This window comes from Ictalurus punctatus, chromosome 18 (assembly GCF_001660625.3).
Source record: "Ictalurus punctatus breed USDA103 chromosome 18, Coco_2.0, whole genome shotgun sequence".
Taxonomy (NCBI): Eukaryota; Metazoa; Chordata; class Actinopteri; order Siluriformes; family Ictaluridae; genus Ictalurus; species Ictalurus punctatus.
In genome coordinates, this window is record NC_030433.2 from 5,828,476 (window position 1) to 5,840,000 (window position 11,525).

General features: G+C 37.9%; 1 protein-coding gene across 2 annotated transcripts in view; it reads right to left on the minus strand.

Annotated features, from left to right (window-relative positions):
* Positions 1–215: 215 nt before the first annotated feature.
* Positions 216–11,525, minus strand: part of bcr (BCR activator of RhoGEF and GTPase) — a 77,531-nt gene continuing 66,221 nt past the window's right edge. For both annotated transcript variants that reach the window (XM_017493348.3, XM_053687950.1), the window contains exons 12-23: positions 11,287–11,362; positions 11,084–11,188; positions 10,583–10,657; positions 10,203–10,300; positions 9,593–9,724; positions 7,762–7,821; positions 6,698–6,807; positions 5,849–5,988; positions 4,923–5,057; positions 4,671–4,776; positions 3,595–3,757; positions 216–3,424 (exon numbers count right to left, since the gene is read on the minus strand). In XM_017493348.3, the coding sequence (XP_017348837.1) occupies positions 3,335–3,424; positions 3,595–3,757; positions 4,671–4,776; positions 4,923–5,057; positions 5,849–5,988; positions 6,698–6,807; positions 7,762–7,821; positions 9,593–9,724; positions 10,203–10,300; positions 10,583–10,657; positions 11,084–11,188; positions 11,287–11,362 (1,290 nt within the window). In that variant the 3' untranslated portion in view covers positions 216–3,334. The remainder of the gene's footprint in view (positions 3,425–3,594; positions 3,758–4,670; positions 4,777–4,922; positions 5,058–5,848; positions 5,989–6,697; positions 6,808–7,761; positions 7,822–9,592; positions 9,725–10,202; positions 10,301–10,582; positions 10,658–11,083; positions 11,189–11,286; positions 11,363–11,525) is intronic.

The following is an 11,525-nucleotide window of genomic DNA, read 5'->3' on the forward strand; positions in this document are numbered from 1 at the left end:
GGATTTGCTCAAATCTGACCTGATTGAAACTGTGCTGCCCCCATGTGGACATGAAGAGAAATAAATAAATAAAAAAATCCAAATCTTAAGTGGGTAATTAAGTGAACTGATTTATGTAATAAACAATAAATAAATAAATAAATAAATAAATAGAATTACAAAACAAATCTGTTCGAACACCATTTCAGATGAGACAGTAAAAACAGTGAAACTAATTTCATAGATAAAGGAGGTTTTATTTATCATTTGTATACAAAACAAAGCCGCAAACGCCTTCCAAACAGATGAGTCTCTGGAGTGCATTATCTCTCTCTCTTTTTTTTAATTTTATTATTTTTTTTACAGGTCTTTATTCAGAACAAAGGCAACATCAAAAAACGTCAATAGCGTTCACAAGAGAAGAGCAGAAACCCAACTCTTGTCCTAGTCGCTGTCAAAGAAAATTAGTATTTTTTTTTTAACATTATCCTTAATGTTAAAGATTTAAACACAAACTAGGGTAATGTTGTAGAGTCATGCCCATAAAATAACGCCTCTCAAAAGGATTACAAACATTTTTTTTTTTTTTTTTTTTTTTTTTTTTTTAAATGTAATACACAATAAGCAATTGTGCCATTACAACACTGGAAAACGTTCTACGTTTTAGGAGAGGTGTCGCAGTTCAGGACTTCATTTAATGTGCTAATTTTGTTCAATTATTAAAAAAAAAACAAAAAAAAAAAAAAAAACAGTGATGCTTTGTTGAGTCAGGGTGATATTTGTGCTAAAGAGCAAAGCTTCCTGTCATAAACAATCAATACAGCAGTATTTGTCCAGTTCTTCCAGATCAGAGCAGCTCATGATGATGAAATGCGTTGATTTTTGAGAAGTGAAGGTTTTACGTTTTAAGTCTAACTAGCAAGAGTTAATTCCCAAATACTTTAAAAAGCGCAGATAACGAATCCATTCTTAAATAAGTTATTTATTATACTTCCCCTCAATTCGAGTCTATCTCTATATTTAAATTTCTTAAAACATTTAACAACAAACAACACAATAAATTAAGAAATAATCACAAATCTGAAGGTTTCATGTAATATCCTGCTTTCTGAGCTGATACAAGGTTATAATGTTGTGTTCATTTCGTGTCTATGATCTATAAAGAGATTATGCATTCGGATCTCCAAAACGCGCATTTGTACGTTTTATAAAACACATCTGTATGTATGTATACACAAATCTTGTTAGGCAGCAGGTTAGAGCAGGAAAACATCAATTGCTATGAATGTTGCATTCACATGGGTATGAATAGATGATTTAAATTAAAGGAAAAATTAAGTCTATGTATTTGTTTGTTTGTTTTTTTACTGTATTTTACAGCAAAATTTTGTCCAAATACAAAACCCTGTCACAAAACAAAAAGCAAACGAGTTTTGGTTGAAAATAAAACACTGAAAGATTTAAGAATTGTAAGAAAAAAAAAGAAAAAAAAAAAAAAAAAAAAACATAAGAAAACATGCCTGCATGTTAAATAATAGTAATGCAAGTAATGCATATTAAAAAAAATTTAAATAGCATTGATTTTTTTTTACCTGGATGCTTTATAATAGCACAGACACTATGAGTATGAATGAAAGGAGGCGCTTGTTGGCACAGCAGAACATGGCTGCTGCAGAACACAGTGCCGAAGATGACTGACAAGTCACAGAGTGGACGTCAATAACAAATTAGAAGACAAAAGCGAACACCGTGCATGTTTTCTCCCCCCATGACACGACATGTACATATACAGTGTAACTTAGAGACAAAATGTAGCTTTATTACACAAAGACAGCGAGGCACAGCTGTATAATGAGAGGGGGGGGGGGGGGGGGGGGATACAAACTCATAGACATCTCAGAACGGACACAGACAACGAGATGTCTCGCAAATTATCTTTCATAAAGAGGATCCTCGCAGGGACATGAAGGACGAGGACAAACACGAAGACCCCGCATCCTTTCGGTTCTACTAAACAAACTCAACGGATGTGTTTCAAGATAGCCTGCAACTCCCTACTCCCTACAAACTGCAAAGTGCATTATGGGTATTCTGTGCATCATTTGGACAGAATAGACAGAATTTTTGTTTGTTTGTTTGTTTGTTAGTTTGCGGTGCATTGTGGGATCTCAAGAGCACACTAGATCGTTCCTATGCTTTCGGACTACAAAAAGACAAAACACACAAAAAAAAGGTGCGTATCAGGACACAGTGACTATCTGTAGCATTAATCGGAATGTGAACTAGGCAAAGGAGGTCAAACGTCACTCCAGTTTTTTATGTATTAGTCTTAGATACGTCCTTACGAGAGATTTCTTGAATGAATCGACAAGACAGCCTGTCCAAAAAAATTTAAATAAATAATCATTACACTTAAGGAAATCCTACAAAAAAAGAGAAAAGAAATAGATTTTAAATTATGTACATACATATTTCAGCAAGAAAGATTCCCTAAACACAATTACAAAATAATAATAATAATTGTAATAAAATGCATATTGAACTGTCTACAGAATTTAACACCTTTGCTTATGTTTAAAACTATTGCTCACAAGAGGCATGAGAAACAAAAACATTATTAACAGAACAAAAACCGTACTTCGCACTGAAACACAATTAAAAATTGACCAATGTTCAGTGTTACGTTCTTTAAGCAGTTATCCCAGTGACTGAATTTCTCTCAAATGCAAGCGCACAAAATTATCAAAGACGCTCGTGTCTATCGGTCCCGTATTGCTTTCGATGACGCCTCAACATGACGGTGCTCGATTTTTGGTCGACTTATATCTAATAAATGTAATAACCTAACTTGAACACAATGACCAAAAAAAAAAGCCCTAGGTTTAAGCAAGCATCTTCGATCTTAACTAGCAGCGACACTGGAACACTGGAAATGAGCACAGACTCAGGAACGACGCTTTGAGCACTATTTGACGGCAGCAGCAGGAACATGGTTCAGGCTCTAGTACTCAGGGAACAGAAATGAAAGAGGAGGAGGAGGAGGCTCGAACTGCACTGGCTGATCGGAACATGTGCAAGGATACAGGATACAAGGATACATCGCTGGCCCACAGTCTACACAGTTCCTGACAGGACAGCAAAAGGAGCAGAGCAGAATACTAATGTTCAGAAATCACTAAGCCGTGTCAGGATGCTCTGGAAAGAGTGAGTATTATGATCTGTGTGAGCCGCGGGTGCCCTTCAGTAGCTGTGTGTAGACCTCATGAGAGAGTGTGGTTATTCCTGCTAGTGTCCAGCAGGGGTCTCTCTCTTCCATCAGTTCACTTACTGGAGTTCATCCTCAGCGTGCTTTGTTCTAGACCTCGGTGGAAAACAGGATGCTCTGTCTCTTGCTGTCCGGAGTGGGAATAGTCTCCAGCTGGAGGAAGTACAGCAGGACTTGTACCTAATACAGAAACAGGCACGTGTCGTGTCATGTGTTACACGAGACGAATAGTCGAGGCAAAAATGAAATGTATACAGTGCATCACTGAAATATTCAGGTGTATGACCAGCAAATGTTCTGCTCACCAACCAATTTTTTTTTAATGAACATCTGAAAATGTGCAACAGTACCTGTGACATGACCTCGAGGGACCAGCTGTCTCCCATGGTGATGGGCTGCGTGGGGTTCGTTGGAATCTTGCTGTCTTTTTCTGCCGGTCTGAGCAGAGTCGGTCCAAACACTGTGGCCAGGTTGTGCAGAGACATCTTATTCACGCTCTCCTTTTCAGCAATCCTGACACGCAGACGAAGGTATAAAGACGAGCTCTCATTCAAATGTTTCGTGATTTTAAAATGAATTTCCTAAAAAAGCCGACAGCACACAAGTCTCCTCTGTGGCCATGTTTATACTTAGATATATCTAAATATAGCGTAAAAACGAGACCAACATCATAAGTTATTTTTCCTTCACTATTTTTTTCTACATCAGCTAAGCGCTTTTGTTTTTTTTTCCAATATTAAGACATTCTTTTTAAATACAGAAAACCCTGCAGTGATTACCTGACAAATCTATGCAAAATCGCACCCCCTGTCAAGGCCAAACTCTAGTGGAGGAGGCGGAGCTTTCTGACCTGACAGGCAATATGATTGACAAGTGAGTTTGCCTTGTATTGTCTGGCTGAATGTTGGTGGCCCACGGTACTCTTTTCTCCTGGTCACAGCGTCACTAATAATTCGCTCATATGGTAAAGTAGTCGGAAACAGAAAATGGCTAAACCTACTGTACCATTAAATATTTCTCATTTTAATTTGTAGATTTGTTTTGTAGTACTTGTTAATGTTGCGTTACAAGTTTCTTTTCTTTATTCATTCTTTTGCTCCTTACCTTTTTTGCAAATACAAATTTTGACTTGTGCAAAAAGAAATAAATAGAAAATACACAAAGTACAAAAATATGGTGGCACATTACTTTCTTTTCTTTCGCATGTGCACGTCATTTCAGGATAGTATAAAAAAAAAAAAAAAAACTGCAATAACAAATTTCAACCCTGGTCTGCTTACTCAAATAAATTCCCTCAAATGGACTTAATCATTACAAAAAATAATAGATATTATAAAGTGTAGGGTGACTTATCTTTTCTAGGAGATAATACACACACATCCAGCAAGGTATTAAAATGATCAGCATTCATTTGGAGCGTTCCTACCTCTTCAGGTGATCCAGTAGAAAGAGGAAGGTGACCAGGTTGGGTTCAGGAAGAGACAGCAGCAGGTTGAGCATGCAACTCTCTTTAGCCACGCTGTCTGAGAGAGCTACACAGACACACAGACACACACACACAATCAGCACACTTCTACTCCTGAAAGGTTTGTACAGATTTGGGAAAATCATCAGCATCACCATCAGCATCTAAAAAGTTATTAGTATTATTCAGAAAATAAAAAATACAACAACTGACCGATGCCTCCAGCAAAGTTGGGATACAGTTCATCAGTGAAAAGCGGCTCTGGAAGCTCCCGGAAATAAAGCTTAAGAGTTCCAGCGATGGCGTTGACGTCCATCTCACTCATCATCACGGAGACATCCTTATTATCTGTGTGTGTTTAGAGAGAGAAAGAGTGTGAGAGAGAGAGAGAGAGAGAGAGAGAGAGAGAGAGAGATTTACACATTTTCAAAGCACAACACTGCAAAATAATACAACTGAAAATAATGCAGCTTAATAAAAGCACTTCAACAGACAAACTGTAAATTAAAAAAAAAACCAACAAATGTGCTGAAATAAGTTGGATATCTGTTTGAACAAGAAAATCACAGTTTCTCTTTTATCCTTAAAGTAATCTATCAACCAAGATGCTGGTTAGTGGTTAAAGTGTGCTTCCTTATTGTTTACATTGGTTTGCATTTGCGATTTTTCTCTATTGTTACTTTCATCAGTGTGTGTCATGGTTTCCAGTAAGTGTCAGTTCTTGTTAAGAAGTTTTTTATTGGTTTTTCCATGTGCTCCATTGTTTTGTTTTGGTCCTGTCTCTTCCCACCATCCTATCACAGGTCTGTTACCCGACTGTGTTCACCTGTTCTGTGTTAGTCTTGATTAGGTAGTCTACTTACACCTTGGTGTTGCAAAGTCTCCTTGAATGTTTTTGTATATTACGAAGCCTTAATTTCTCGGTATTCCAGTTCTTGTTTCATGGTGTTTTGACCCATGCGTGTGTATTAGTTCACTGATTATAGATAAGTCTGTGAATTCCCTGTCTGTTCTGTATTCGGAGTACAATTCTTCAATTGCCCATAAAAAGATCATATCGAGGTCACGCAATTAGTCACAGCTGTCACGAATAATCTACACAACAGAGCTGCTGTCATTTTCATTTTGTTTATACTCACTGGTGTCAAAGGCATTTTTGAGAGCCTGGATGTCAGTGGCGACTCCTGAGACGCGGTAGATGCCGACCTCCTCCATTCCTCTTCTTTCAATCTCTTCCAGACACTGTCTGACAATGTAGGGAACCTTCGAACGCTCTCGTCTGAACAGGAAATACACAATTCAGTCCCATTCAGAACCATTTGAGCATCCATTCTTCATTATGATACATGATGTCAAGCATATCAGCATCGAGGAATAAAACCGGATTGTTAAAGGAATGCTGTCAAACTACTATAAAGGTTCAGAATATACATATCTTCACACTTATTATCACTATAAAGACTCAGGATACACTTATTATCCAATAATACATAGAAGAATATGTAAGAACATTCTGCCTCAAGGCCTCTTTTCACAATCTCATCTTTGCAATCTCTTGTGTTAATCTACACCGAAAGCAGAAAGCAGATCTATATGAGACATTCTCTATTAGAGTGAGTAAAGCGAATTTGTGTTCCCAAATTGTATGTGGTTCCTATATCATGCTTTCATCCACAAGACCAGGTATTCTGAGTAACCCTGCACTGCAGTGTTTTTCAACCTTTTCTTCAGGCCTTCACTTGAAAACATTTATGTCATGAAATCAAGAATGAGATTAGAAAAGTTATTGAGGATATAATAAGATATTCCCCTTATGAGCATGAGATTGTGTCCCAATCAGAATATGAACAGACATGGGCCCTCGCTTGCCAATTTACATCTCATTATCAGACCTTTTTATCTCTGTAGTAGATCCTACTACTTTGCCTTAAGTAAACAAAGTGCTTGTGATGTCAAACTCGACGTTGAGGGACGAATCGTTCACTCACTTGGTCACCGTGGAAATCTTCACTCCAAACACTCCTGCTTGTTTACACGAGGATGTTCGCTTCAGGCTGAACTCTCTGCTTGTGAACTTCATAGACAGCTTCACCTCGATCTACATCATCAAAATAACACCACTTTCCTTGAGTATGTAACATTTACATGCTCATTTTATAATGTATCCTGCTCTAGCTTATGTTCTATAATTAAAATGACCATGGGCAGGTAATTTGTGATAGAACTTTACTTGAACTCTGTGTCACAACACTGGAATAATCATGTTACAAACACATAATGGTGTATGTTATATTCGTTCTGGTGACATGGGAATGTCAAGTTACTGGCAATTGTAGTCATTATAGCTGCCATAATGTTTGATATCATAATAGCTTGTGTTCATTTTTGCATGGGACTTTAGAGCTGTATGGCATGTTATAATACATTCATTATTAAAACTGTTGTACAAGACATTTTATACTATTTCCACAGAAAATATACTTATAGAATAATAACAAGAATATATAGTTTTCCGACTAGAAGGTGTTTTCTTATCTTATATAAGACACATCTAACACAGACTTGGATTAAAAATTCAATCATTACTCTAAATCCATGGTTAAGATACTATGTACATGTTATAACATCTGTCAGAAAATATGCTATAAGACTTATGCTAACTAGAGCACACTAACTAGAGTAGAATTTAGCATGTTGTGACTTGTACTGGTGGCATGACACTCCAATATCATTGGACAGTATATAGAATATCCCATTATATGTTTATGACATGTTTAAGTCAGGGATATGACACAGGGTTTAGTGGTAACATGACATTGCTATAGTGTAAATAATCGGATATGACATGACAATGTTATAACGTGGCTGTGTCAGTCTTTTGAGTACTACAGAGGCCAAAATCCAGTCGACTTTCTAGTGGACTTGACAGATATTTATTTCTCTGCAGTGAGGTAATGTTAAGAAAGTCTTTTTTTTTTTTTTTTTTTTTTTTTTACACCCCCCCCCCCCCGAAGTTGTGAGGCGATGGCTGAGTGGAGAATGTCATGCTCACCCCGTTCATAGGAATGACGGTCCTCTGCCAGTCTTTACCCTGAAGCATCTGAGGGTCCAGCTGACAAAACAGACAAATAGAGAAATGTAAAACTTTATCTCAAAACATTATTCCAAAATCATTTTCTTCCAAAGATCACATACAGAAAGGTCTTTATTACACAACTCATGCTAGCTGAGCTGTTTGTCAAAATATTCTTCACCTAGAGCAAGCTGTCCCCAAACTGCAAATCTAGGTGCTGGACACATGCAAAAGCAACCATATGACCACAAATCAGACGTCTTCCTGCTAAAGGTTAGACGCCTTGTCCATTCTGATAGCACATTAAATACATTTCCACTAAAAATACAAATTCTGAAGGGAAATGCTTGGGCACCATCTACTTCCATCAGAATAAGGCTAAAATATTTGTTCTTCGTGATCTTTGTCATGTATTTGATGGGTTTATAGTTTGGTATACCCAATAAAATATGTTAAAAATGTGACCACTGTTCTATTTTGGTACATACTACACATCAAGCTCATAGTGGCATGGAGAGTCTCACCAACCAAGTCAGGATCTGCAAGAACCCTTTTTCACATTAGGGGACAAATCAATCAAAAGCAACTGAAATAGTTCAACACAATGAATGCTTCCAGGGGTTTCCCCAAATTCAACTGAAAATGCAACTTATAATGACTCCTCCAGTTTCAAAATTATTCAACCCCCTGAATAGAATCCCTTACAACAGCAAAGATATGCAAAACAGGTGTTGTCTCAAGCACACCTTATGCAACTAATCAAGGGCTTCATTGGTTTCACCAGGTGTGCTTGAGCTGGAACACATGAATGAAATAACTGAACTGGCCAGGGGCAGAAAATTTATTAAATACCTGGACGGGTCAGAAAAAGGAAGCTATAAACGGCTGCAAGCAGATTTCTGAGGAGGCAGGTTGTGAAAAACTCTCAATACACTGCAAAAGACCTGCAGCATGACTTGGGGCAACAGGCACTGAGGTTTCAGTGAGCACAGTATGGGGCATACTAAACGCAGAATGTTTCCATGCCAGAACTCCAAGATGTACACCACTACTGACCCAAAAACACAAGAAAATTCGTCTCAAAATCATATAAATAAGCCACAGAAGTTTTGAGATTCTGCTCTGTGGAGCGATGAAACAAAACTGGAACTTTTCAGCACGATGGATTAACGGTATGTCTGGAGGAAGAAGAATGAAGAAAGTACACTCTGTCCACAGTCAAGCATGGTGGTGGCTCTGTGATGCTCTGGGGCTGCTTCGCATCCTCCAGAACTGGAAACCTGCAGCGTGTGGAAGGCAAGATGGATTCATTGAAGTATCAGGAAATCCTAGGAGAAAACTTCATGCCGTCTGTGAGGAAGCTGAAGCTTGGGTGTCACTGGACCTTACAACAGGACAATGATCCCAAGCATACCTCAAATTCCACCAAGGCTAGGGTGCAGAAGAATCCTGGAAGATTCTACAGGGCCATCACAGTCACCTGACTTGAATCCCATAGAAAATCTCTGGTGGGATTTGAAGAAGGCTGTTGTAGCAGGCAAACCCAAGAATATTACTGAACTGGAGGCCATTGCCAAATTTTGACAATAAACCTGATTTGCAATGGGGGTTGAATCATTTTGATTGCAACTGTACATACAGTTTATCTTCAGTAGGTACAGTTTTATCTGTTAGATACATGAAATAAAAACTGGCTTCATTTCATATTTGAAGAGGGAGTAAAATCTAAAACTAAAAACACATTCATCAGTTCAAATCCCCATATGAGGCTAATGAAATCACACAGATACGATGTGCTAAAACTTCATACCACAATTTGTCCTTTGCCGATAATGCGGTCTGTGCTCTCTCCGTCCTCTTTGCTCATCTTGGTTTTATTGTAGCTCTTGTCATAGCAAAGCAGTCTCAGTGTTTGAGAGCCTTCCAGCTCAATCTCAAACTCCTGGAGAAAAAACAGCACTGTTTAAACGGGAATATTTCAAACGGTGGTGTCTGAATAAAGTAACTATGTCGTCCCGAGACTAATAGAAATTGGTAAATAATGACAGGGAGAAACCTGCTGACTAAAGTTAAACATATTTATACTCAGTGGCATTTATAAAACCAACACTGCTACGGACATTAAAAAATAAACATACAAATAAACGATTAAGCTTAACATCTGACATCTTGGGGTTACATATGCAGTATAAATACAAATAATCGCTTGATGTTATACCACAACGCTGAAAAATTCTTGAATGTCATTGGGCAGCAGGTGTTGAATGTTAGTAAGGAGACATTTTTTTTTTTTGGAAGGAAAAAAAATTTTGTAACAGGTTTTGTAACAGGCAGTGTGTTTCATTTCTTACACTTACAAGTTGTACAGTGCACTGTACAGTGTCTGTGAACTACTGTATATGCACAGGACATAACCTTACCTCGTTCCATTTGGGCTCTGTAGTATATCTGTACACACGTGTCTTGGCTTTGTTCACAAATAAGCCAAACGAGTCCACCTCCATCGTGCAATACAGATCTAAAAAGAGATCACACATATTACATAACATCTGATTGACAAAACAGGGAAGTCAGTATCAACCAGCTTCAGAGCTAACAATAACCCAAGCCACAATATCAACTGGTCTTTACTTAAAGGGGGGAGAAATGACTAAGTGAATCAGCAACCATGTACAAGAGCCCAAGAGTGAGCCATATAACAATGAAAGAAGACAGAGATGAGCATCAGGATTTCAGTAGGGATGAAAAAACAAAACAGACTTTAAAAGGCTTCCCACCCTTAATAAACAGGGTAACTTACTTAAGCTCTGCCTTAGTCCAGAGGCAGAATGGATGATTACATTCAGAAAGCCATAAAGTCCAGGTGATTCATCCTCTGTAGAAAGACAAACATTTGAACATGACTTGCACCAGATTATACTATAACACTTCATGAATTCTTCAATTTGATTGGTCGAAAGGTCTTGATCAATTTTCTTTAACAGCAACTCTGACATTTGAGGGAAAAAAGAAAGGCTGGGGAAGGACTAACTGGTGTGATGACAGGAACTAACCAGCCTCATGGATATTCCATAACATTAAATGTAACTATAAATAGATTTTTTTAAATTATTATTGTGGTAAAAGAGAATAAAACAGTTTGGGACAAGTTACATATTCTGTGTGGTGATAGCTCAGAATCTCAAAGTAATAAATGTATGGTACAAATTTAAGATCCAACGTGCATTGCAGCCTAAATGCTACACTGCAATAATGACAATGGCTTCAGGAGTATAACAGCCGAAGACCGACGCTTTCTAACCTTCCTTGTTGACGGTCAGAGGGATGTGGTGGACAGTTTGGAGTTTAACACAGGAGTTGGTGAGCATCTGGAGCTCCATGGAGGTCAGAGACACACTCTTAAAGCCTGACGAACAATACAGTGACCCGTGTCAGAAACACTTCGCATATGAAAAGACATTAATAGTGTATTTTTAACAGCCATTTGCTGGCATGGCTGCTTACATTTCTTTTGCTGTTCCCGAATCATGTCCTTCCAGTCGGCACGTTCGTAGTCAGAAGAGATCAGGAACATGTAGCTCTGAAACAAAGTGAATCTTGATTAGACTGTTTCAAGATGACACAAGAAACGAAAAACCCAGAAGTTGAATTTAATAAAATATACGTCGAAACTACTAACTAATCAAAACTAAGGTATGTCCACCAGCCCTACTGATTTAAATGGGATTTAAAACTGCCTAATC